The following is a 27,944-nucleotide window of genomic DNA, read 5'->3' on the forward strand; positions in this document are numbered from 1 at the left end:
TTTGGTTGGCCATGGGACTTGAGCTCTGGGCCTGGGCAAGCGCTCTACCCCTTGAGCCACAGTGCCACTTCTGGTTTTCTGGTAGCTTATTGTAGATAAGAGTCTCAGACATTCCTGCCCCAACTGGCTCTGAACCGTGATCCTCAGATCTCAGCCTGCTGAGTAGCTAGATTACAGGTGTGAGCCACCAGCACCCAGCTAATAATGTATCTTATTTATCTGCCTTACACTTCATTCCAAAAAGGAATCCATATTTTAAAAGAGCACCCAACCAGCCATGGTGATGCACGCTGTAATACCAGAATTCAGAAGGCTGAGGCAGGAAGATCAGGAGTTCAAGACCAACCTGGGCTACATAGACCAGTCTCAAAAAAGCAAAAATGACAACCACCATCAAAAAAAGAGTGGAGTGCATCCTACATAGACAGCAATACTGAGCAATCAAAAAAAAGAGGGGGGGGGGGCTTTTAATGTACACAACAAAAATATACAGAAAATTTCTCATATGTTTCAAGAATTCTGTGTGTGTGTGTGTGTGTGTGTGTGTGTGTGTGTGTGTGTGTGTGTGTGTGTGTGTGTGTGTGTGTGTGTGTGTGTGTGTGTGTGTGTGTGTGTGTGTGTGTGTGTGTGTGTGTGTGTGTGTGTGTGTGTGTGTGTGTGTGTGTGTGTGTGTGTGTTGTGTTTTGGTCCTGGAGCTATAGGGTTCAGGACCCTATCCCTGAAGGTTTTGTTTTTGTTTTGTTTTTGTTTTTTGTTTTTGCTGAAGGCTAGTGCTCTACCACTTGTGACAGTGCTCCACATTCTGCTTTTTGAGATTAAAAGTCTCACAGACTTTCCTGCCCTGGCTGGCTTCAAACCACAATCAGATCTCAGCCTCCTAGCAGCTAGGATTTCAGGCATGAGCCACCAGTACCCAGCTTATTCTGGGTAAAATTTTAAAGCCAATGATATTTGCAGGTATGTTCTCCCTCTGTTGCCTCTAATATATCCTATATACCTTACAAAAGACCATACAGAATGACTTCTTTAATGTAAGACAGCTTCTCACATCACATAATTGTTTCCTACCCACACATTGGCTCATTCAATATAGTCTTAGGGTCAATTAATAATCACTGGCTTTCTCAAGAATGGAATCATAATATTCTGTTAAAAGTCACATAGCACTTCGCTTAGCAGGGCGACTCTTTTCATAACTAACTCAAGGCTGCTGCTGCTTCTTCTTTTTTTTAATTTATGTGGCACCGAGGAATCAAACCCAGGGCCTCATGCATGCTAGGCAAGCACTGTACCACTAAGCCACATTCCCAGCCCTCATAACCAACTCAAAGTGAATAAACTCCCATGGTGATAACAGGCACACACAACATCTTATCAGTCAAATCCATGGTCTCTACATGATGATGCTCAGGTATTCCACATGTCATTCCTTCCTAGCTGACATCCTGAAGTGCATCGATTAACCCGAGCCTGTCGAGGGTGCTGGGCTCTGCTTGCTCCCCTGCTCCCTCATCTAGGCAGCTAGCTGGCTCACTTTCCAGTCCTTCCCCACTTCTCAGCTGCGGTCCTCATGCTGGCCACACCACCTGCATCTGTGCCTATAAACTCTTCTAAGTTTGCATATTAGGAAATATGTATCAAAACCACTTGATGGTCAGATTGGTTGGAATACATTGTAAACATGTGTGGAAAAGTACCAGTGAAATCCCACATATACAACTAACGCAAGCTAATAAAAAAAAATAAATAAATTTCAAGAACCAACGATGTGGCTTTGGGGTGGGACAGCGAGAATTCTTGAACTCCCAGCAAGGAGAATGCTAAGTCTCACACATGTGTGCTGGGAAGCAGAGGAAAGTTTTCAGTCCAAGCATAAGGCCTCCATTCACACTGTGCAGAGTTCAAAGGAGTCAGAAAAGGACATCTATTGAAGTGGGTTTTCCTTTTTCCTCTAACTTCCTTTTTCTTATGACAGAATTATTTATGTGGTACATGTTCCGTTGGAATCTCTTAAGCCTCCGCTGCTCCCTAGGGAGGAGCTTTGGTGATTGTGGTCAGGGACAGGGGTAAGTGGCATGGGTAACAAGGCAGGCACCCAAAAGACCAAGACCCACCATCACGAGCTGGTGATGGGTTACCTGGTGATTTGAAAGTGACAACTCACAGCCCAAGAATGAGACATCCTGAAGTTTTACTTTCAGAGAAGCAGAGACACCAAGCTTGGTGCGCTGGAGTAGAATGGACAGACTGAGCCCCTGGGAAGTGAAAGGATGGAAACTGCCTCAAGTCAATGAGAACAGCCGCTACGACCAAAGTGACGCTGCCAAGCAAGCAATTCTGGCACTACAGGTCCTCTGTAAGGACTAACTTAAGCTGGGCGCCAGTGGCTCACACCCGTAATCCTAGCTACTCAGGAGGCTAAGAAGAACTGAGGATCGTGGTTCAAAGCCAGCCCTGGCAGGAAAGTCTGTGAGACTCTTATCTCCAATTAACCACCAAAAATTTGAAAGCGAAGCTGTGACTCAAATTGGCAGAGAGCTAGCCTTGAGCACAAAAGCTCAGGGGCAGTGCCCAGGCCCTGAGTTCAAGCCCCAGGACTAGCAATAGGAAAAAAAAAAAAAGAAAAGAACTGACTTAATATTGCATAGCCAGATTAAAGTGCATGAAGAACTTGAGAGCGAATTCTAGTAATATCTTATTACCCAAAAGCTAGAAAGTGAAGTTTTCTTATTCAACTATGGCTAAATATGCAATAGCAACCAGAGAAGCTGTTTTTCCCAACTTTCTGACTTAAGAAAACATTTATACAGTGAAAACCTAATACTTCCTGCTCATCACTGAAGACAAGTAATTCCATATGATGCTTCTGAGATGTGAATCAACAAAAGCCAAGGATCTAAGATGAGGTAGAACCTAGTCAAAATAAAACACAGCCTGAAAGCAAAGGCAGACATGCAAAAGAACTAACTGCGAGCATGAAGAGTACTGTAGGAAATTAAAGCATCCGCCCTCGGATCAGAAAGGAGAGCAACTGGTTGCCTAATCCCTGCTAGAAAGCAAAGTGCACTGGAGATGTGTCCACTGGGACGCTCTTGGGACGAAGAACACACTTCGGGGCCAGCCGTGCCCATCACCGCTCTGTGGTTTATCCACAGCTTCAGAATGGAAGTCCACCTTCCTGAAGTAGAGGGTTTGTTTTTTTTTTTTTAATTTGAAGAAGGAAAAACAGAAAAATAATTACTTGGGTGGTTTTTTTTTGGGGGGGGGGAGTCTTTTTTTTTTTTTGGCTGTGGGCTCCCTGGCCCAGCTATTCGTATCTTGTAGTTATAAACAGGCTAGAGGACTGGAGTGTGGACCCAATTCAGTAGCCTGTATCACTTACACATGGCTTAGAGCTCAGCCAGAAATGAAACCTGAGTCCCCAAAGGAAGCAGACATGTGCTGCACCCCTGGCGAACCAGCTCACTCTTCCCTGGACTCTACATTCAGGTCCTACTCCTAACCAGCAGAGATCAACAACTTGGCGGGAACAGCTTGCTACATATGGCTAGAAAGTGGATTCTGGGCAGATCACAACTGCAAAACTGTGTTCACATTTTCAGAGCAACCTGTACTCAGAACCTTGCTTAGCCAGAGCCAAAGCTGAAGCCACATCTCCAGCTTGAGGCAATCCGGGCTGACACAGAAGGCCTCAGCCCACAAGCACAGGCCCGGTCTGCGTGCACTCACACTTTCCAGAAACCCAGGAAAGAGTTAAACATTCTTTGCACTTGACTCTGTGGCTTCCCTTCACCACACATTCCCAGATCCCACCATTCTCTGAGCCACTGTGCAGCCAATCAAAGCAAAGGAAGGAAATTATCCTGGCCAGCTGTCAGCCGCGGAGCTCTGATGGCCATATATGGTAAAAACCACTGTCAGAGCTCCTCAGGCCTGCAGGCCGGCTGCTGTGGACATATCTGTGAACTGCAGCAGCAGAAGCTGGCCCAGGAAATGCACAAAGGACAGGCTGCCTGCTCATCCCTGGGGAGTGGGGGAAGGGGCGGGCAGAACCGTCATCTGCCAGGGCATACTCTCAGTGAGTCACAGCCACTCACTGTCATCAGAAACAGCCCCCAGGGCACATTGTGAGGTTCCTTCTGCCGGGACTTTGTGCTCCATTGTTAACTGGGTGTCTCGCTCCTCCTTGCCCCTCCAGAGGCTGTGGAAAACACAGGCACCAGGGAGAAAATGAAAAGGCCCTTCTGTGGCACTTCATGTGGTAATGAGGCTGTGCAGTGTGCCTATGGCTGGCAGCTCAGTGACATAATTTGGAAGCCATTGTTCTGCACCTGGTGCCCTCCCCCTGCATCCTCCTCCCCTCCCTAAGCACCCTCCAGCCTTCTTTCACAGCCCACACACTTGACAGTTTAAGGTGCTCTGGGCATCAGACAATCTATTTCAGTAGGGAGTGAATGGGCAGGCCACAAGACAAGAGACCAGGACCTGGAATAAAAAGCCTCTGCCCATGAACCAATGCTGTACAAACACCCACATCTGTACAAAGGCCTACCGGCACTGTTACCCTAGCTCCAAATCCCAAGCACTGCTGTTTGTAGAAATGAAAATTGCCTGTCAGCGTGTACAGCGGGCAGAGATGCAGCCAATGCAAATCTAGCAGGTGCTGGCAGGAGCTGCGGATCCCACAGAAAAGCACCCTCAGGAGACTGCCATTCCTTTTGAAGCAGCCCCTGAAAGAAGGCACTTATCAGCCCTGCGCCTGGCACTTACACCAGCCCTCAGTAAACTGAACGGCAGGGATTTCATCATCACTGTCGCTGCTTCCACACAGGCTGGGGATAGACCAAGCCCTTTCCAAACCTCACGACAATGCTCTGAGCTGACACAATCAAAGCCTGGGCAAACAATAACTTGTTTTTGTTATTAAGCTTTCTACCCAGAGAAAGAATGCAAAGGATTAAGTGTCAATAGACTACAGTTTCTATACGAAGAAACCCCTTCAGACCCAGTAGGGAAAATGTTAACAACAACAACAACAAAAATCTACATGTACAAATTAAAGAAAAATTCAGAGAGGCAATTTCTAAAACTACAACTGACCCCCACATCAGAGGCTCAGTCCAGGATTGGCACCGTGGCGGGAATGGCAGCAACCCTACTGAGTCCACAAGCGCAACGCTACTTAGGAAAGGCCCCTCCAAGCAGGCTTAACTGGCTTTTATGAAGGACAGAAGTCACCGCCGCCTCCTGAAGATGATACAGAAGAAACAAATGCCATGTTGATCTGGTTACAAAGGTGATCCTATAGGCAGATTCTGGCTTCTAATCAAGGAAAATTCCAGTTTTGTGTAATTCACACTAGATGTGAGGAGTCAAGAAATGTGTGATTTTTCTACCAAAAAGCTATCCTTCAACTACCATTCCTTTCAAGATGGCACACCCACATGGTTGGTAAGTTGATGGTAGCTGTGGGCTGACAGGCCTGAGGACCCCTCCACAACCTGCTTAAGTGTGTTCATAGTATTGCGGCTCTGAAAGAGACAAATTCCAAACCAGGGGCTTTGATGGACTGATCTCAGAAGTTGCAGTCCTCAAATGTACTCAACAGTTCAGCTCTACTGATGTTGATGAAATCACACAATAGCATGAATACTGAGTGATGGAAACCACTGGACTCCATTTACAGTCTGCATACCACAATACAGGAAGGTAACATTTGGGGGAAATCTGAACAAAAGGACCCACAGACATTTCCAGGTAGCCTTTGAACAGGTGCCGTGGCCTGTGCAAAGGCCACCATACAAATACCACTCCGTCTATATCCTCTATCCAAGTTGAGTCACAAGATCAAGAGCATATAATTCTATCATCCCTATCTGTTAAGAGAATGAGGAAATAGTCACAATACAATGTAATGATGCAGCCTGTGGTACTAGACAAGCAACTAAGAGAAATGAAAGGATGATTTCCTCAGCTCAGCAATTCACAGGTAATGCGTGAGCTGGGTGTTAAACAATAAGAAACAATCAAGTACTTATTAGAAACTCAGAATACTGACAGAAATGAAAGTCAAAATGTCTTCATTAAGAAGCCCTTGCTGACCCACATCCTAGAAAAGATTTAAGTCATAATGCCCTTTGGCAGCTGTTATATAGGTAGTGAATTCATTTCTCTCATGCATCTAGAAGACACTATGTACCATTCCTCGCAAGAACTAAGAGTCAGCTAAATGATTTTCTGAAGGGCTGAATTCTTTTCCAAAATGCTAGTTGAAAGGATAGCAAGATGCATGAACAAGAGAGTTCACGGAAAGTTAAGCAAGATTCCAAATATTTCAAAACACGGTACCCAAAGTGAATAGGAAAAACAAACTACGGATAAAGAAATACTGTGCAAGCCGGATGCTGGTGGCTCACACTTGTAATCCTACTTACTCAGGAGACTGAAATCTGAGGATCACTGTTCAAAGCCAGCCCGGGCAGAAAAGTCCATGAGACTCTTATCTCCAATAAACCACCAGAAAACCAGAAGTGGTGCTGTGGCTCAAGTGGTAGAGCGCTAGCCTTGAGCTGAAGAGCTGAGGGACAGCGCCCAGGCCTCCCCCCCCCCCCCAAAAAAAATACTGTGCAGCTATATCAAGGAACTAGGGAGAGGGAAAGACGGGGACTCAAATGTTAATGGAGATCTGGCTATACAACCCCACCCATCATGGCCCAGACCAGATCTCCTTCCATCACAGGTACTGCAAGGATGAAATCATCCATCACTTCAAGTCTCTTCCCAGTAGGGACAGCCAAGAGAGAAAGCAATTAGAGGAGAGGCCATGCAGTTTACATCCTCCATCAAGTCAATGTCAAGGGCATATAGTTCTTCCAGGCATCAGTGGCTCACATCTGTAGTCTACACTGTTCAAGAAAGAGGCTATGATCTGACAACTAGGTTCAAAGCCAGCCTGGGCAGGAAAGCCTGTGAGACTCTTATCTCCAACTAGCCACCAAAAAGCTAAATGTAGAGGTGTGGCTCAAGTGGCAGAGTGCCAGCCATGAGTGAGAGCATGAGGCCCCAAATTCAAGCCTAGCACTGGTGCATGTGCACGCGAGCGCATGCACGAGCAAACAGTCCTAACCAACACCTCCACCCCTATTTAAGTCATGATTAACATATGTGCTGAGATCTGAGATATGTGCGCACGCGTACAACTCAAATGTAGCTGTGTTTGTATGAGCAAAAGGAAGGGAAGGCTTGAGTCTCTCATCAGAGTGAGCCTAGCCCACAAAGGAAAAGTTTGTTCTTGCCAACATGGTAGACAACATGGGGGGTTGAAAGCTGTGTGCTCGAGAGACAAAGCAGCTTATGCAATGGTGGCAAAAAAAAAAAAAAAAAAGTACTATCCATTTGGCCACAACCACAAAGCCAACTTGTGTTCAACAAGACTGCTATTTATTATTCGCCCTCTGAAAGACTGAAGAAAAGAAAATGTACCAAGCCACACCTGGAAGTCTGGCAGAATGGCTTGCCACAGCTTGACAGAGCATTACAAAAGAGTGCTGATCACGTGGGCCTCAGTTGAGTACTTGACATTTATTCCTTAACCAGTGACATCTTACTATCCACTCTCTCTACTAAGAGTCTCATAAACCATACACATGAAATACACAGGCACACTCTAGCATGCTTCTGGTATGTGTGCCTGTGTGTGTGTTCTCATGTGTTTGTCCCCATTGCTTTTTCCAATTCTTTATAGATTTTTAAGTCCTGGAAGACAGAAACGATGTCTAGCTTATTTTATACTAGCCCAGAATGTAGCCATAAGCTATATGAGATTTCATTTACTATTTACAGCTGAACCAACTGGTTTTCAAGTGAAATCCATACAAGGCCATGTTATTAAATATGAGACTTTTCTGAAAGGGATGTGATCTGCCCAAGAGACAATATTTATGTGTACAAAGACCCCCAAAACAATGACCAAAACTATCTGCCTGCCAGTAACCAGAAGAAGAAGAAGAAAAAAAAAAAACACCTCATCAGAAGCCCCTGAGATAGTTATTGAAAACCATACTCAGGTGCTGAGTGCCTGTAATACTAGCTTTAGGCTCAAGTGATAAAGGACCGGTGTTGAGCAAAACACTAGGGACAGCACCCTGGCCCTGAGTTCAAGCCCTAGTATCAACACCAAAAAAAAAAAGAAAAAGCCAAAGAAAAAAATCCCACTTACTCAGTTCTCACAGTTCACTCTGCTACCAACATGCACTGTAATCTAATACACTTAAAGCAACATTTCTCCTTTTTTTACTTACTTTCATTAGACAAGTTTTATTTTATAATCCAGTTCTACCTGTGAATTAAGAGATGATGTATTTTCTCCCCCTCAGTATAACAAGTTTTCACTGTATTTGATGTCGGTATAATTTGGGGAGGGGAAGGGAAAAACACAAAATGTTTAAATAGGGATACAGGTTGATCCATTGTAACAATGAGATGTACAAGACACTATGTTGAAAAACAAACTTTACAATTTGAGGGAGGGGAGGGGGGGAAGTTGTGGAAGTGGGAGGGAAGGGATGGTAGGGGAAAAACAGAGGAGGCAACAATGCTTGATAAAAAATGTACTTAGTACCTGGCTCATGTAACTGTAACCCCTCTGTACAGTATTTTCACAATAAAAAACTTATTAAGAAAAAAAAGAAATGATGTGTTTCGCTAGGCCCTGGTAACCCATGCCTGTAACCCTAGCTACTCTGGAGGCTGAGATCTGAGAAATGCAGTTCAAAGCCAGCCCAGGCAGAAAAGTCCATGAGACTCTTATATCTGATTAATTGCCATAAAAATATGGAAGTGGGCGCTGGGAAGGTGGCTCAGTGGTGGAGTGCTTGTCTTGCATGCATGAGGCCCTGGGTTCAATTCCTCAGCCCCACATAAACAGAAAAAGCCGCAAGTGGCACTGTGGCTCAAGTGGTAGAGTGCTAGCCTTGAGCTGAAGAGCTGAAGGACAGTGCCCAGGCCTAGAGTTCAGGCCGCGTGACTGGGGGGGGGGGGGGGGGGGGGGAGGAAGTGGAGCTGTGGCTCAAGTTGTAGAGCACTAGCCCTAAGCAAAAAAAGCACAGTGAGACCCGTGGTGGGAAACAAGCAAACCTGAGATTATCTGGACAGAAAATGCCTTTTCTATACAGCTCTTCATTACAGAAAGAACCAGAAGAGCTAACCACTAGGACTGGACTTCCCAGACCACATATATTCCTCCATCTCCATGCCATACTGACAGTAAGGACAAGCACAGTTGGCCACATATAGCCCATTCTCTCCCTCCTCTCTCTCTCCTTCTTCTCTTTCTCTTTCTCCCTCTCCCTCTCCTTCTTCCTCTCCCTCTCCCTCTCCCTCTCTCTCTCTCTCTCTCTCCCCCCCCCCACACACACAGAGACTCTTTTGAGCCTGTCAATGATAAAAGTTAATCTACACCAGGCCCTATCCTTATTTCTAAGGACTGTCACAGGCTTACTTTAATGTCACCTCCTCCAAACCAAATTAATATTTAAGGAGCAAAACTACAGAGACAGCAGTATAGCCTGGAAAAGAAAGACACCTAATATTTAATCCAAATATGACCATTTTGAAGCAATGTATTCTATACTAATTCCAGTAAGTCTGGTTAAAGACTGAAAGAATACTAATATTTATTAAGTGTACGCCATTAATGCAGATGAAAACCATATCCTAAGAGCAAGTTAGTTCCGGGACTGCATTTGTGTCTCCCTCAATGGTGCAAGTGAAGCTCAGTTTCTCATGGTTTACAGAAGCCAAAGTCAGACTCACAGAGCCTTTTGTGGATGTGGAAGCTGAGGGAACTGTCTGAACTTGGTAGAATTACCCATTCAAATGTCTATTTTAGGCTTATTAATTGGCTTGTTCTATTTCTCTGAAGGAAAGAATGTCTTAAATTTATCCGTCCACTTATAAAGGGAGAAAATAAAAACTCCAAAGTAGATGCTGCTGCTCCAAGGCCTGGACTGGGGTTGGGGAGGCTGAGACTCTTTCTCGAATGGCCACCCTAAAACCCATACGTTAAAGGGCAATTTGCTTAATGCTCCTAGCTCTTGAAAAGGAATACCTAAACAGTTGTGAGGAGTTAATGCAACTGACATTTCATCTAAATATCCCCTCTAAAAATCAAGTTACACACATAATAGATTAGTATTGGTATTTGCCATTCCACAGAAATTTTCTTCATAAAGTACACATATCTAAGTAGAAAAGTTCAATCAATGAAGAATTCCTCTGTGAGAAGTTTTGCCTTCACTGATCAGAAGATACCTTTGGAAATGTACCGAATTTGTCCCCCCTCAAATGTGTCTAACTTCTCTATTTCTGTAGAGAAATAGTACTACTGGGTAATATCACATCAGCCCAGTCAGTAAAGAAAGATATAGATGTTAAACTAAAACCAGGTAGTCATGAGCTGCTTGAGAGAAAACCGCAAGAGAGTTGGAACATTTCCTAAGAGGGAAAAAAAACATCAAATATAATGTGAAGCAGAATTTTGACAGAACCACCCACTCTGCTGAGACAGATGTGTCCTGACACGCACGCACGCAGCAAGTACAAGGGTGAGGTCCACTTCCCCACTGTCTGGAGCAGAGTGCTCAACACAGGCACCCACACCAGCAGAGAGCCCCAATCTGATCTCAGAGCTTAGGACTCACTAAGTTCATTGTCCACCTGTAAGCTAACTGGAAAACAATTGTTTCTTAGTATTGTTTCTCAGCTCTCTATATAGCTTTTTCTCCCCCCCCCCCCCACTGCTCCCCACGGCCCTTAGTTCTGATATTTGCTAATAAATGAGGTATAGATTTTGATCTTTACCCTATAAGTACAACATTCTTATCTTTTTCCACCTGGAGACTGGCTTCTCTGGGAGGGCAAAGTAAATAGGAAGAGGTGTAGAAGCCCACTGAGGATGAAGTACACAAAGACCCACTTTTAGTCAAGAGCTTTCAATTCTATCACTAGTAGCTCTGTTTTTACAAATAAACACTGTTAAAATCCTACACTAAAGCTTCATATTGTCAAGAAATGAAATCTGTATTGCATTTGTTACTGTGGAATGTTTTCTTTACCTCTTGTTCCACTTTACTATTCAAAACTCAAAAAGCCTTAGTACTCCTGACTTCACAAAAAAAGAGAGAAAGAGAGAGAGAGAGAGAGAGAGAGAGAGAGAGAGAGAGAGAGAGAGAGAGAGAGAGAAAGAAAGAAAGAAAGGCAGGGGGAGGGAGTTTATCCTACAAATGTTCACTAGGCTTTTAGCTGGGTAACAGTGGTGTATACCTGTAATCCTAGGTACTCTGCTGAGGTCCACAGGATTGCAGTTCAAAGGCAGCTGAAGCAGAAAAGTCTACAAGACTACAATTAATCAGCAAAAAGCTGGTTTGGAGGTGGGAGGTGTGGCTCTAGTGGTAGAGCAAGTCAGGCAAGCAAAATGAGTGAATGCTAAGTTCTAAACTTAAACATTAATACCAGGTGACGTGTGTGTGTGTGTGTGTGTGTGTGTGTGTGCGCGCGCGCGCATGTGTGTGTGTGTGTGCGTGTGTGTGTGTGTGCGTGTGTGTGTTTTTAAATCAACCTCCATGTCCTCCAAAAGAAAAGTATGTGTGAAAAGCCATGTGCTGGTGGCTCATGCCTGTAATCTCAGCTACTCAGGATCACAGTTCAAAGTCAGCCTAGGCGGGAATGTCTATGAAACTTTTTTTTTTTTGTCGGTCATGGGGCTTGAACTCTGGGCCTGAGTGCTGTCCCTCAGCTCTTCAGCTCAAGGCTAGCACTCTACCACTTGAGCTACAGCACCACTTTTGGTTTTCTGGTGGTTTATTGGAGATAAGAGTTTCAGGGACTTTCCTGCCTGGGCTGGCTTTGAACAGTGATCCTCAGATCTCAGCCTTCTGAGTAGCTAGGATTACAGGCGTGAGCAACAGGCACCCGGCCCATGAAACTCTTATTTCTAATTAACCACCAGAAAACTGAAGTGGAACTGTAGCTTAAAGTGGTAGAGTCATGGCATTGAGCAGAAAAGCTCAGGGACAGTGTCAGGCCCTGAGTTCAAGCCCACGACCGACAGAAGAAAAAAAAGAGTCTTGAAAAGGGATTACTAATCAAATCATAAAATTCTTAAGCCTATGCTCACATCCTCATAATTATCTTTTTACCCAGAAGGCACACCCAGGACAAAGGTCATTGTGTATTATTTAATGTTTTCTCTGTTAGAGAAAAACTGATGTGATTGGGACTTCAATTACATCAGAGTCTAAGAGTCTTAGTCTTAGTCTTAGCTTCAGTGTCAATCAACATCAGTATGGATGGACGCTCCAAGAGGCCGTGCAACAGAGGAGAGGTCAAACCACTCACCTTGTGCAAAGGGAGCACCAGGAATGCTCCTCCCCCACTGGCTTCTATGATGATGGCAACAAACCTAGGATTGACAGCACAAAAGGAGCTATCCCAGGTCACACGAGAAACCCGGATGTCATCATAGCACTGGTCATTCTTCACGGCTTGTCCAAATACATGCCGGAACTTGCTCTGTCGTACCACTCGCCGCATGGTTTCTGCAGAAGAGTAGGAATTCTGTTAGAATTTCACACCAAACTGAAGAGGAATGGTATGGCATTTTGTCTGCTCTCTTTAAAAAGTGGCCAACTCACAAATCCAAATTTCCACATACCCAGAAAAAACTGCAAAATGTGAAAGGGAAAAAATTACAAAGGAATAAAAAAATCCCCAACCCAAAGCCCAGAAACAGCTCACTTTTCATTTCACGAGAAAGAGCGAAGCAAAGACTGGACAATTAGCCTTTCAGGGATAGGTGGGAACTGGTGGGCAATGCTCTCTAACCCCTTCCCATTTCCAAAGATAAGAAAACTCCCAAGTGTTGGGTGTGAAGCTGAAGAAAGCCCCCACACAAGTTATGCTTCCCAGCCACTCCTCTCAGCCTGCCAAGGTAGCTTTTTCAGTTTTTAAGCATTTTCCCCAGACATCAGCAGTCTGCTGTCTGAGAACTTTGCCTGCTACCCAGAGGGTGCCCACAGATCAGCTATGCAGGGTGGGGAGTTAAAGAGACATAAGCAACCATCCTGTCTTCAATTCAAGAGCCTTCTAACCTCTCTTGTAAGACAGGCAGGAAAATCAGAGCAACTTACTTCCAACTGTCCCACACCCAAGTGGCACACAGTGAGAACAGAAAAACCAGCCAAAGCTGCCGTAGGTCAAGAGCCAGGTCTTGAAAAAAGTGCTTAAGTGGGAAGTAGGCCATCAAAGCTACATTTAGGATAACAGGAAGTCTAGCAGTAGCATACTGGAGGGATTAGATGGAGAATCTGAGGGCAGGTAGAGGTGACGGAGGGCCAGGTTCCTGGGTTTTGCTCACAGGCCAGATAGACAGGTGCAGTGACAGATTTGTGCTTTTGGGTCACCAGGCTGCACCTGGCTAAGATTTCCTAGACTGTACTGTGATTTTCCAATCTGCAACATTCTGTTCAATCTACAACATTCTGTTCAAAATGGTTATAGAGTAGAAGGAGCCTAAGTGGAGCCTAAGGAGCCTAAGTGGAACTGGAACACAGTCAAACCTCATCAACTGAGCTGAAAACCAAATCTCCATGAACAGAGGTGAGCTGACACCTGTCCACTCCTTCCAAGCGGAACACCAGTGGGTTGCTGCTGATCCTCATCCTTCAGTTCCCTTCCTCATGGCCCTGGGCCCACTGCTAAAGGTGGGGAGAACTCATGTTTACCAGAGCTCCTTCTCGTCTTCCCAGGCACGTGCAGAAATGGCCTCTCTCCAATGCTGGGGGCATTTTGGCATGCCATACCACAGTGTTCCTGGCCCAGCTGTTACCATGTTACCAGATCTTCCCAGCATACTGCCAGAACTATACATTTTGAGTTCTTGCTAGAGGAGATGGCGAACAATATGCTTATACTTGGCCAGGCCCCTTCACTTGTGAAACTGTATGAGTTTCAAGTATACGTTAAAGACAGCTTCCATGAGATGGTAAGACCCAGAAGGAAAGCACATCCAAACAAAAGCCAAGGTACAGCCAGCTGGTCTCAGGATCCATCTCCCTGCATGACCAGAGTTTTCCAGCAAGTATTCTCAGTTAACATGGAAGGAAAAAAAAAAAAAAAAAAAAAAGATTGCAGCTGGCCAACAAGTCAATATGCTTCATATAAAAGTTCTTAGCTGAATGTGGTAGCTCACATCTGGAATCCTAGCTACTCTGGAGGCTGAAATGGGGAAGACTGTAGTTTGAGGCCAGCCCAGGCAAAATAGTTCATGAAACCCCATCTCAACTAATAAAGAGCTGGGCATAGTAGCCCACAACTGTCAACCTAACTGCTTAGGAGGTACAAATAGGAGGATCAAGCTGGGCACGGGTGGCTCATACCTGTAATCATAACTACTCAGGAGACTGAATCTGAGGGTCACAGTTCAAAACCAGCAGGAAAGTCCATGAGACTCTTATCTCCAATTAACCACCAGAAAGCCAGAAATGGTATTGTGGCTCAAGTGGTAGAGCACTAGCTTTGAGCTGAAGAGCTCAGGGATAGCACCCTGCCCAGAGTTCAAGCCCCATAACCAACCAAAAAAAAAGAAAGAAAGAAAAAAGGAGGATCAGGGTCCAGATGGGCCTGTGGTAGGCAAGCTAGCAAGTATGAGGCTCTGAGAACTCAATCCTCAGTATTGTTAGAGGAAAAAAAAGTTCTTACAAATTCATACAACTAAAATCCAATAGAAATCAGGCAACAGATATGAGGTAATCCACACATGAAATATACATGGGATTTAGCACCATTCCTTCTGAAATCCTAAAAAAGCCCCAGTAAAGGAATACAAGTAGGGACAAGCATCAAAGGACAAGAGAGCAGGAAAGGAGGCTGCAAGAGGAGGGATAACAACAAAATACTGGATGCTGGGAGGTGGTGTGCGTGTAACTGGTTGAAGCTGAGTGTCATTCACTCAGTGGAGTAACGCAGGAGGAGCCAACATTCTCTGCAAATCCCCAGAACAACAACAAAAAGTCCCCAGAACAACAAAAAAAGAACGTGTGTGTACCTCTAAAGAGGGGGTGGAAGAGGGATGAACAGACAACTAACTAAAAGCCTGAATGATGAGAGTCACTGGACAGCGGATCCCCTCCCTCCACAGCTACCTAACTAGGAGATTGGCTGTTCCCTTCCCAGCAGAAGCCAGGAGGGGCCACGCATGGCACTGAGAGTCACAGTCTGTGCTGTCAATATTCTGCTGAGCATCGTCTGGACAGGTATAACATCATCACAGGCCACACAAAGTGGCCAATAGAAGCAGACAGGCCCAGGGCAGCCAATGAGCAGCACGTATGAGAGGCAGATATACGTGCCTATCCTGTCATTGTGCCCAATGATTCTGCAGGCTTCAGGCTGTTCCCCAATCCTGCTAGATCCCACAATTCCAACAGCCCTGCCCACTCAATCTTGAAGAACAGAACTCACTGTACTCAAGGAGCTTCTCTTACTTTCCCAGGGATCAGGCCAGCATTCACACTTTTCAATGTGAGAATACAGGAAGGCCTCTAACTAACTCCCCATCTAATGTCCTAGTAATATGCAGAAAAAGATGTATGTAATCCTGTGCCTGTTTGGTGGATAATACACAAATTGGCTGTGTCACTTCTCCATCATATATGGGGACAACTATTGTCACTCTATCCATGTTTGGGCAGAATGGTACTGAGTAATGCTAGCTGCAGAGCATCATGGGAAGAGCCAGTGTTTCCACAGTGCTGTGCTGAGTCAGGCAGGCTGGAGAAAGGCTTGAAGGGCGCTGCGAGCCCATTCACATCCAAGGTCAAACCCGATCTGGGCTCAGCTGTGCACACGTGACTCCTCTGTTTCAGCTGCGCGGTGCTGTGTCTCAGGCCCTCCAAGCGCACAATAGAGAACGGCAATTAAGAGAGCAAGCTCCAGAAACAGACAGCTGCCGAGAGTGAGGAGCACAGCTGCGCCATTTACTTCCTAGCCATGGTTCACTAGGCAAATCACTGAATCTCCATGTCACATTCTCTATTTAGAGGCAGACAATGCACATACAGTTGAACTGATAGTGAGGTCAGCACTCGGTGATGGGATGGTGGCAAGAGATTACCATGTGTTCGCATCTAGTATAGTTAGTCACACAAAACTAAGCATTCAATGAATGTCAACTACTGTTATCCTCCTAGGAATTGACACAAGACCACGGACATCCTGGCTCTACCACTTACTGTTAGCAATTACTTAACCTCTCTGCGCATCCTCTTCCTCACCTATAAAATGAAGGGAGTGATACCTAAAGTAAGAATTTAAACCAAAACCTGACAAAGAAAGCCCATGTCCAAATGACTTCACCCTAACACCTATGAAACAAGAATACCAATTCTTCACAAATTCTTCAAAAAAACCTAAGCAAACACTTCCAATGAATTATATAAAGTCAGGATTACCTTCACGCCAAACTGAAGACAGTATAAGGACTACAGAATAATATTTTTTCAGAATAATATTTTTATGAATATGGATGAAAAAACCCTCAACAAAATAGTAGCAAACCTCTGAGCATGAGAGTATATGCCTGTAATCCCAACTACTTGGGAGAAAGAGATAGGAAGATCATGTCTGAGGCTACCCCAGGCAAAAGCTCATGAGACCCTCTGAAATATAAATATAGGGGAAAAAAGGGCTGGAGGCATGTCTCAATGGGCAAGCTTGAAGCCCTGATTTGAAGCCTTGATTTGAAACTCATCCCAATCCTCCATCCCACAAAGACAAAAAAGAAATCAAATCCAATAACATATAAAAGGAACTATATACAATGACCAGGTAGTTTTATACCAGGAATTCAAGGAAGGTTGGTTCAACACCTAAACTAATTAGTGTAACTCTCACAACAGGATTTAAAGTAAAAAATCATATGACCATCTTCAACAAAGCATTTGTCAAAATCTAACACACATTCACAGGAAGATATTCAACAAACTAGGAACAGAACTTTTTGAGTCTGACAAAGGGCATACATGAAGACACTACATCAAATATACTACATAGTAGCAAAAGGTACTTTTTCCCTAAGATGAGAAGGAAGGCAAGGAAGGACCTGTGCTCTGGCCACTAGTTCTTGTCCTACAGGTTCTTGTAGGACAATTAAACAAGCAAGGAGTAGTAAAAGACATGCATACTGAAGAGGAAGAAATAAAACTTTCTATATACAGATGACACCATCTTAGATTGAGAAAATCTTAAGGAATCCATTAAAAGAACAACAACAGCCGGGCGCTGGTGGCTCACACCTGTAATCCTAGCTACTCAGGAGGCTGAGATCTGAGGATCGCGGTTCAAAGCCAGCCCGGGCAGGAGAGACCGTGAGACTCCTATCTCCAATAAACCACCAGAAAACCGGAAGTGGTGCTGTAGCTCAAGTGGTAGAGCGCTCGCCTTGAGCTGAAGAGCTGAGGGACAGCGCCCAGGCCCAGAGTTCAAGCCCCATGACCGACAAAAAAAAAAAAAAAAAAAAAACAACAACAACAACAAATGCACTAAGGTTACAATAAAAAAGGATTAGCAATAAAGCCGGGCACTAGTTGCTCAGCTGTTGGTTCACGCCTGTAATCCTAGCTACCCAGGAAGCTCAGATCTGAGGATTGCAGTTCAAAGCCAGCCCGGGCAAGAAAGTCCATGAGACCTTTTTTTGGGTCCGGTCATGGGGCTTGAACCCTGGGCCTGGGCGCTGTCCCTCAGCTCTTCAGCTCAAGGCTAGCACCCTATCACTTGAGCCATAGCGCCGCTTCCAGCTTTTTTTTCTTTTTGTTTATGTGGTACTGAGGAATCGAACCCAGGGCCTCATGCATGCAAGGCAAGCGCTCTACCACTGAGCCACCTTCCCAGCCCTCCATGAGACTCTTATCTCCAATTAACCACCAGAAAACTGGAAATGGTGACCAACCAAAAATAAAGCTAGCACATAAAAATTATGTGGTTTTAAAAAAATTGGTATTGAAGTTTGAACTCAGGACCTGAATGCTGCCCTTAGTTTTTTTTATTCAAGACCTGTACTCTACCACTTGAGCCACAGCTCAACTTCCAACTATGGCTCATGTGGTAGTGGACCAGCATCAAGCAAAATAGCCAGTGAAGCTAGGAATGAATAGCTCACACCTGTAATCTACTCAAGAGGTTGAGATCTGAGGACAGCAATTCAAAGCCAGCCTGGGCAGGAAAGTTCATGAGATTCTTTTTTTTTTTTTTTTCTCCAGTCATGGGGCCTGAACTCTGGGCCTGGGCGCTGTCCTCAGCTCTTCAGCTCAAGGCTAGTGCACTACCACTTGAGCCACAGTGCCACTTCTGGCTTCTGTGGTGCTGAGGAATGGAACCCAGGGCCTCATGTATGCAAGACAAGCACTCTGCCACTGAGCTACCTTCCCAGCCAAAGATTCTTATTTCTAATTAACAACCAAAATGCCAGAAGTGGAGCTGTGACTCAAGGGCTAGAATACTAGCTTTGAATGAAAAAGCTCCAATACAGTCCCCATGTCCTGAATTCAAGCCCCAGGATTGGCACATAAAAAAAGAAGCCAAGCAAATGTGAGGCCCTGAGTTTAAACCCCAGTACAGCACTAAAAGGAAGTAAGGAAGGAAAGAAAGATGTAAGGAAGGGAAGGAGGGAGGGAGGAAGGAAGGATACTTTTGACAAGTACATTATATAAATCTATAGTACATAAACATTATGTATTATTTAAGAGAATATGAATAGGTTTTCCCAGTTCAAAGAAAAAATTCAAGTCAGCTCTCTAGTGATTATGGGCCCAAGAATTTAATATTCATATATGAACCAACACTGGCTTATCAAGGATCCTTTATAAAATTCTATATTCTCTTATCTCAGAAATGGTATTTACTACACTTTAACTTCTTTTCAAAGTGAAGAAAAATTGGAAACTAACTGAACCACAAAAAGTGTCTGTGGCTCAAGTGTTAGAGCATCTGCCTAGCAAGCACTAAGTTCAAACCCCAGTATGCGGGGAAGACATCAAACTTAGCATTTCTTTTACTAGACATTTTTTGTTTTATTTTTTTTGTTCTTGAGAGAGGGTTCACTACATAGCCCAAGCTGGTCTCACAACCCTCTGCACTGGCCACATAACAGCTAGGATTACAGCATGTGTCACCATCCCTAGTTAGCGTCTTATTAGGTATCTTGTTCCAAACTGGTTAGACAAATTACAAAACAAAAGTATTCCCCAAAGCTAAAGTGTTCCTTCAAACTAAAGTACTTCATAAGTGAATCCCATTCTCCATCACACCAAAAAAAAATAAACAAATGCAATCAGCCCTAATCCAATGATACACTAGGTACAACTTCAAATCTCTTGTCAAGAGAACAATTCAGGGGGCTGGGAAGGTGGCTCAGTGGTAGAGTGCTTGCCTTGCATGCATGAGGCCCTGGGTTCGATTCTTCAGCACCACATAAGCAGAAAAAGCTGCTATGTCTCAAGTGGCAGAATGCTAGCTGAAGAGCTGAGGGACAGCACGGAGGCCCAGAGTTCATGCCCAAAACACCTGAGTAAATGTTACTATATTTTTCTCTTCCTGCTTCCATCAATCTCATTTTTTTAAAAAAATGACCACAAATTGGACATTTTCCTGTTTGTTGAGAAGTTATCTGTTTAAAGATTCCAGCAGATGTATTCCTATGGCCCACATGAAAGGAAACACATCCTGCTAGAAGCACATACAGGAAAACCCCTGCCAGTAGCCAAATCCTGCTAGGCCACAACCCAGCGTTAGTGCCTGAGAGGACTCAGGAGGCCTAGAACAGGCTCTATGTAGGGATCTGTGGCTCAAGTGATAGAATACCTTGAACCAAAAAGCTGAGGGTCAGTGCCCAGGCCCTGAGTTCAAATCACCGGACTGGTACCAAAAAAAGTTAGAAATGTAGTAAGCCTATACAGAATACACATTCAGGAGAACTAAGGACCAAAACAAATAATTAAATACAAAAACTCAACATTTATCATTATGAATATGAGATGAGACTTTCCCCAACTTTCCTACATAAAATCCATCAGTAACATTTCAAGAAATTCTAACAACTCAAGCTTTCTTCCTGCATCTGTTTCAGAAAGCTTCATAAATGAAACATTCCAAGGAAAAAATTAATTTACCCATTAAATGTAATAAGAGCTATTTTAAAAAGGAAAAAGACTACATGCAACGTTCACTATAAAGCACAGCAGACAGCCTGACACATGACAGACCTGCTCATCCACAGCAACCGTGGCTGAGACTCCACTCCGCTGCTGACATGGACTTGTGAGCAAAATGTTCTTTCTGAAAAAGTGCTGACGACCTTGCTATTGGTTCCATGTATCAGGTCAACAAGAATGGTAAGAAGAGGGGAGGGGAATTCAAGCTCAGTAAAGCCTTCCAAGTAGTTTCATTCCGTTCTTCAACCAGGTAACAGACAAAATGTCAAGGAGTATAATCATTGTTAATGCAAATTCCATAGTCCAATACAATCTTTTAAATGATTCTAGGAACAAAGAGATTATACAAAGCAGGTCCAGGCCCTGGTCTCACGGAAGCCCTGAGTGGAAGGATTCCTGAGCTCATCATTCCAGCCCCAAGCATTAGGTGACTGGCCCACTGACGGATGAGTCACAAGGTGAAGGGCGGTTCACCTTCCAACTCACAGATACAACTCTCCTCCAAGCCAGTCACACAAGTTTTCTTCCTGTTGTTGTTTTTTGTTTTTTTTTGGGGGGGGGGATTTTTTGTTTTTGTTTTGGTGGTCATGGGGCTTGAACTCTAGGCCTGGGTGCTGTCCCTCAGCTCCTCAGCTCAAGGGGAGCGCTTTACCACTTGAACCACAGCACCACTTCCGGTTTTTGACTGGTGAATTGGAGATAAGAGTCTTGCAGACTTTCCTGCCTGGGGTGGATTTGAACTGCGATATTCAGATCTCAGCCTCCTGAGTGAGCCACTGACACCTGCTTAGGGGGAAAGGGAGATTGTTGTTTTGCACGCGTGTATGTGCCTGTGTGTGTGTGTGTGTGTGTGTGTGTGTGTGTGTGCCTGTGTGTGTGTCTGTGTGTGTGTTGAGGTACTGGGATTTCAACTCAATGCCTTGCACTTGCTAGGCAGGCACTCTTCCATTTGAACCATGGCCCCAGCCTCTGTGCATTTTTAAAATATAAAACTACTGCTGGGAATGTGGCTTGGTGGTAGAGTGCTTGCCTAGCATGCATGAAGCCCAGGTTAATTCCTCAGCACCACATACACAGAAAAAGCCAGAAGTGGTGCTGTGGCTCCAGTGGTAGAGTGCTAGCCTTGAGCAAAAGGAGCTTGGGGGCAATATCCAGGCCCTGAGTTCAAGCCACAGGACTGGCAAAAAGTTAAAAAAAATTACACACACACACACACACACATACACACACACACACACACACACACACACACACACACACACACACACACACACACACACACACACACACACACACACACACACACACACACACACACACACACACACTAAAAGAAGCCAGCCTATCCTTTGTAAACATAGGTAAGAATAGAAAAATCAAAAGATGAAAGAGGCTCTAATCATTCAAGTGTATGGAAACAAAACAGACAATTAATTAGGTACATCCAAGAAAGTAAATTGTTTCTTCTGCTTGAAACCCCTTATAATTCAATTGTTGAAAAGGAAACATGAAAGAACTGACTAGAACACTAGAAATGTGTATTTCAAGGGCAGTTTCAAAAAGGTAAGATAAAATGAAGACGGTCTGAATTTAAAATTTTTAATCTTAAAGCTTCCAAAGAAAAGTGTCTTTGCAGGTCATAATCTGCAAACTTAGGAACTTCTCAGAGATGCTGGAGATTGCCTAACACACAATACATAAACCTTGACAGTTGAAAGTAAACGGGTGGATAGATAGGAAAACAACCACTGAGAATATCATCTTACAAGAAATGAGCCTGATATAAACAGCAAAGCAGCCACACAAAACAGTCATGAAGACAAAGATAAAATCCTCAAAATTTAGCTGGGCGCTCGTGGTTCACATCTGTAATTCTAGCTACTCAGGAAGCTGAGATCTGAGGATCTGTTTGAGGCCAGCATGGGCAGGAAAGTCTGTGAGACTCTGAAGTTCCATTAACCAGCAAAAAAAAAAACCAAAGGTGGAACTGTGGCTTGGATGGTAGACCACTATCCTTGATCAAAAAAACTAAGGGTAGCACTCAAGGTTCTAAGTTCAAGCTACAGCATCAGCACCAGAAACACACACACACATATTCAAATTCACTCTCTACCTATATTAAGAGATCCTTTATGAACTGAAAGATGCCATAATGGAACCTAACTCAACTACAGCCTAGTAAATAGAGCTGATAATACAGAAATCTTACAATTATTAAATCAGGAAATTATAAGGCCTTAGGAGAATCACTAGTTGGCCAACATCATCAAAGGCATGTATTTTATTGCAGAGATAATATGCCAGGATGACATGTTTATAACCCCTCAAAGCTCCCAGTCCTCTACTAATCACCAGCGACCCCATCCCTGGAGCTTTGGAGAGAACACTGCAGGAGAAACCACCTCCTGAATCCGGTGAAGGCGTTCCCTGCCAGAGAGAAAAGCAGCACCACCGGCCTGCCCCCGGCTGCAGCTATCTCCCTGAAGTGTGTCCCAGGAGACTAGATATTAAAGCTGAATTCTGCCTCTCTCTGCAAAGAGGTAAATTAGTCCCAAAGTTCTGGAGCCAACTGCACAACCTTTATAAACATGAATGACCCAGTGTTCTCACTTAAAGTCAACATGAATGCATTTCAAAATTCTTTTACTATACTGATGACACAGTTCTCTTATCAATAACAGGTTAAAAAAAAAAAAAAAAACTATATATGACTGTCCAAATTTGCTAAGTCTGTTTTCCACTACTTAGTCGGATGGAGTTTCTCTTGAAATAAAATTTTAATAATTCTTTGGCAAGCTTCTTCTACGAGGAAATGAAATTACTGAACTCTCAGATCTTTGAAAAACAAAAGAATAAAATGACATTCTTATGAAGAACCTCAGAAAGCCAGGCACAGGCAAAACTAGCAGTATGAAAAAAATGAAACCGTCTGCTGAGCATCGTGGCACACCCTGCAATCCCAGCACTCAGGAGGTGACGGCAGAGCCAGGAGGATTCCACTTTTGGAGCCAGCCTGGGGGTGCATATTGAAATACTGACTCAAAGTTGTTGTTTTTTTAAACCTTCCACTAAAGAATTTCAGTCTTGCTGGGCACCAGTGGCTGACACCTGTAATCCTAGCTACTCAGGAGGCTGAGATCTGAGGATCCCAGTTCAAAGCCAGCCCGGGCAGGAAAGTCCATGAGACTCTAATCTCCAATAAACCACCAGAAAACCGGAAGTGGCGCTGTAGCTCAAGTGGTAGAATACTCACCTTGAGCTGAAGAGTGCAGGGACAGCACCCAAGCCCAGTGTTCAAGCCCCAAGAACAACAACAACAAAAAAAAGAATTTTAGTCTTGCAGGGCGCCTGTGGCACCTATAATCCTAGCTACTTAGGAGTCTGAGATGTGAGTCAGCCTGGGCAAGGCAAGTCCGTGAGACTCTTATCTCCAATAAACCATCAGAAAACTGGAAGTGGCGCTGTGGCTCAAGTGGTAGAACACTCACCTTGAGCTGAAGAGCTAAGGGACAGTGCCCAGACCTAGAGTTCAAGCCCCACAACTGACCAAAAAAAGAAAAGAAAAAAAAAAAAAAAAGAATTTCCATCTTCTTTTTAATGCCTTATATCCTGAGCAAGCAGGGATTTAAGTGGTCGAAATGAACATACTCCCAATCCCCACCCACTAAAACCATTCCAAAATCATTCTGCTGTTGGCTTCTTCAAATATAAAATGTGAAGCTGAATAGATATTTCCAGGGTCCTATCACAGTCAAAGCCTCCTTCTTTTGCTAGGACTAGTCCACACCCCGTAAGAAAACACAATTGACTGAGAACAAGCTAATTACCAAGGTTAAAATCCCCAGGGTTATACATCACACATACACTCTGATGTGAACGCTACGTAAGTCCTTATTGCACTCTTTTATTCAACCACCATGTGTCAAGATTTGATCATGTGCCAGGCACCGGGCCAATAACCGAGCAGGCTGTTCTGGCCCTGGCTCTCATGGGGCTCACAGTCTATGGGTGGAGACACACCATAATCTGATAGTCACACAAGTGTGACGAGCAATGGGATAAAGAAGTGTCTAAAGGGATCAGTCAATAATCACAGGGCCAGAACCTGTACAGGAGCTCAGAGAAGGGCACTTAAGCTGAAACCAAAAGAACAGAAGCTACTTGAGCAGAAGAAAATACAAATGAGTTCCAGCAGAGAGCAAGCACTAGTCAGAACCCAGACTACTAAGCAAAGCAGGGGAAAGGGGACATGGAGCCCAGACAGCCAGGCTACAAGGCAATGGGTGGAGAGCTGGCCGCCACAGGATCACACAGGGTGTAGGCCAGGTTATCATTCCCTGAAAATGCTTGGGAGTCACAGAAAATTGCTAAAATCTGACACAATCAGATTTGCATTGAAGAGGTCTTCCTGAATGCAGCTGGAAGACAGCTGCGTAGCAAGGGCATCCACAGGATGCAGGGAAGCAGTAGGAATCTCCTACTTCTCCAGGCCATGAGTGACAGTCCCAATAGAAAAGAGGCAAATGGGTAAAGGCAAAAGACTGATGGCGGCTGGATTTCACAGTTCCAAATAAGGAGGACACGTAACAGTGATGCAGAGTTTTGACTCATGAAACCAGATGGCTAAGCTTTTGGGGACTAAAGATGACATACTACCTTGTAGCAGTAGCTCCTTCCCATTACAGCTAGGATATGTGAAAAGAGTAAGGCCATAGGGGAAACAGTTTTAAATATATATTAAAACATAATTACCTTTTCAGATTAATAATTATATTTAAAAAGCACAATACTATGAATTGGAGGCACAGCTCAATTGCAGGGCATTTATGTGGTAGAACATGTGCCTAACACACAGGAAGGCCAAGGCTCAATCTTCAACAACACACACACACACACACACACACACACACACACACACACACACACACACACACACAGGAAGGCCAAGGCTCAATCTTCAACAACACACACACACACACACACACACACACACACACACACACACACACACACACACACACACACACACACACACACACACACACAGAGTGAGGGAAAGGAAGAGAAGGAAAAAATTACAATCATTTGCCTAAAAAGATGTCTGAAATGAGTGAAAACACTGAGCATGCTATTTGAAAATAAAAGTAACATGGTTTAGAATAAAAATCTTCCTAGGGCTGGGAAGGTGGCTCAGTGGTAGAACGCTTGCCTTGCATGCCTGAGGCCCTAGGTTCGATTCCTCAGCACCACATAAGCAAAAAGAAAAAAGCCGGAAGTGGCACTGTGCCTCAAGTGGTAGAGCGCTAGCCTTGAGCTGAAGAGCTGAGGGACAGCGCCCAGGCCCAGAGTTCAGGCCCCACGACCGGACCCCCCCTCCCCCCCAAAAAAAGAAGAAGAGGAATAAAAATCTTCCTATATTTATGGAATTTTCAGACACCCTATAGAACAGGAAAGTTATGCCTTTGACAATCTTACTCCTGCATCTTAGGAAAAAAATCATTCTGTCTACCCCACACTTCTCAGCACAGCAGTGTTCTTACAAAGAGTTTGGGATGACTACAGTAGCATTACTTTCAAGAGAGTACAAAAAGCTGCAAGAAGGTAACTCACTGAGGAACATGGAATTACAACAACCAGATATTTTACCACTACCCCAATGCCTTTACAAAGCTCAGCTCTTTCAGAAGAAAACACCATACATGCAAGTTCATCAACAAAACAAATCCTCCCCTCCCCCCCCCCCCCCCCCCCCGCAAAGTAGAAACAAATACACAAGCCCATTTTCAGGAGGAAGCATTTGGGCCATCATGTGAGTGACTACTGTATGAGCAGCATTAGCAGGTAAAACCTAACTTGAAAGAAAAAAAAAAATCCACCTCCCTTCCAGCTGGTTCAAGACTTCACCATAGCCCTTACTCACATGTGTTGTTACTGAAACTCTTTAAAGCAACTATATTTATGGTTCGTAATAATCTCCAAAAATAACACACATAAACACAAATGCAATAACAATTCACAACTCACTACCACTTATAATATCACTAGTAAAAAGATAAACCTAAGCCTAGAGTTTTCAAATTGTTAAGTACTGATGAACTCGTAAATGATGCAGTGATGGAAGAGATGAAATGGAGTGCAAATCACCTTGTATTATTTACTCGGTTCTTGTTAATTTTCCACTCAATTTCAAACGCATGCCAGGTGCCAGTGGCTCATGCCTATAATCCTAGCAGAAGGCTGAGATATAAGGACCATGGTTCAAAGCCAGCCCAGGCAGGAAAACCCAAGAGATTCTTATCTATCACCACCAAAAAAAGCTGTGAGCGCAGCTGTGGCTCAAGTGGCAAGAGTGCTAGCCTTGAGCCAAAAAGCTCAGGGACAATACACTGGCCCCGAGTTCAAGCTTAGTAACACACACACACACACACACACACACACACACACACACACACACACACACACACACACACACACACACACAAAACAACCAATCCACTAATTTCAAACACATCAAATGCCCCAAGTTCAAGCTTAGTAACACACACACACACACACACACACACACACACACACACACACACACACACAAAACAACCAATCCACTAATTTCAAACACATCAAATGCCCCAAGTTCAAGCTTAGTAACACACACACACACACACACACACACACACACACACACACACACACACACACACACACACACACAAAACAACCAATCCACTAATTTCAAACACATCAAATGCCCCAAGCCCTGCCGTCTGATTCCTCTGGGGCTGGCCTACATTCTCACTAGGCCACTGTGGATAAACCTTACTTCCTTCCCCAGGGACAATGTGAGGCCATGATGCCTGCTGGGCTGGGCCATCTGTGCCATTAAGGAGAAGCTCTACTGTCCACAGACATAGAGAAAGTAGACATTCAATAGCGATCTTAACACAAAATCCTCATCTTGAGAAAAGTGAGCTTTAGCCAGGTGCCAGTGGTTCAAGCCTGTAATCCTAGCTACACAGGAGGCTGAGATCTGAGGATCACGGTTCAAAGCCAGCCCTGGCAGGAAATTCCCCATGAGACGCTTATCTCCAATGAACCACCAGAAAACCAGAAGTGGTGCTGTGGCTCAAGTGGTAGAGTGCTTGCCTTGAGCTGACGAGTACAGGGACAGTACCCAGGCACAAAGTTCAAGCCCCACAAAAAGAAAAGAAAAGTGAGCTTCCACAGGGAAATGACTTCATTACTTCTTTCAAAAGTCAAACTTGCCAGGCGCAGGTGACTCATGCCTGTTATCCTAGCTACTCAAGAGGCTGAGATCTAAGGATCCCAGTTCAAAGCCAGTCCAGGCAGGAATATCTGTCAGACCCTTATCTCAATAAACCACCAGAAATCCTGAAGTGGCGCTGTGGCTCAAATGGTAGAATGCTCACCTTGAGCTGAAGAGCTGAAGGACAGCACCCAGGCCCAGAGTTCAAGCCCCATGACTGATAAAAGAAAAAGTCAATCTTACTAGCCAGAGCAACAAATCAAAGTCACAAGAGCCACAGATCTCCAATATTTTCCAATATTTACTCACAAAATCAGCTAAGTAAACTTTCAATAAACACCACGATAGGACGTCACTCTGCTTTTCATGAAATTTAGACTTTAAATAAAACTCTAAAATTCACTTTACAAATAAAATAT

At 44.2% G+C, this 27,944-nt stretch overlaps 1 protein-coding gene across 1 annotated transcript in view; it reads right to left on the reverse strand.

The window, feature by feature from the left end:
- Coro1c (coronin 1C) overlaps window positions 1-27,944 on the reverse strand; it is a 72,037-nt gene that overhangs the window by 30,700 nt on the left and 13,393 nt on the right. Inside the window, exon 2 of the mRNA XM_069994659.1 lies at window positions 12,397-12,596. Coding sequence (XP_069850760.1) covers window positions 12,397-12,591 — 195 coding nt within the window. The 5' untranslated portion in view covers window positions 12,592-12,596. The remainder of the gene's footprint in view (window positions 1-12,396; window positions 12,597-27,944) is intronic.

Source organism: Dipodomys merriami, unplaced genomic scaffold (genome assembly GCF_024711535.1).
Source record: "Dipodomys merriami isolate MVZ:Mamm:240054 unplaced genomic scaffold, mDipMer1.0.p SCAF_45, whole genome shotgun sequence".
Lineage (NCBI taxonomy): Eukaryota > Metazoa > Chordata > Mammalia > Rodentia > Heteromyidae > Dipodomys > Dipodomys merriami.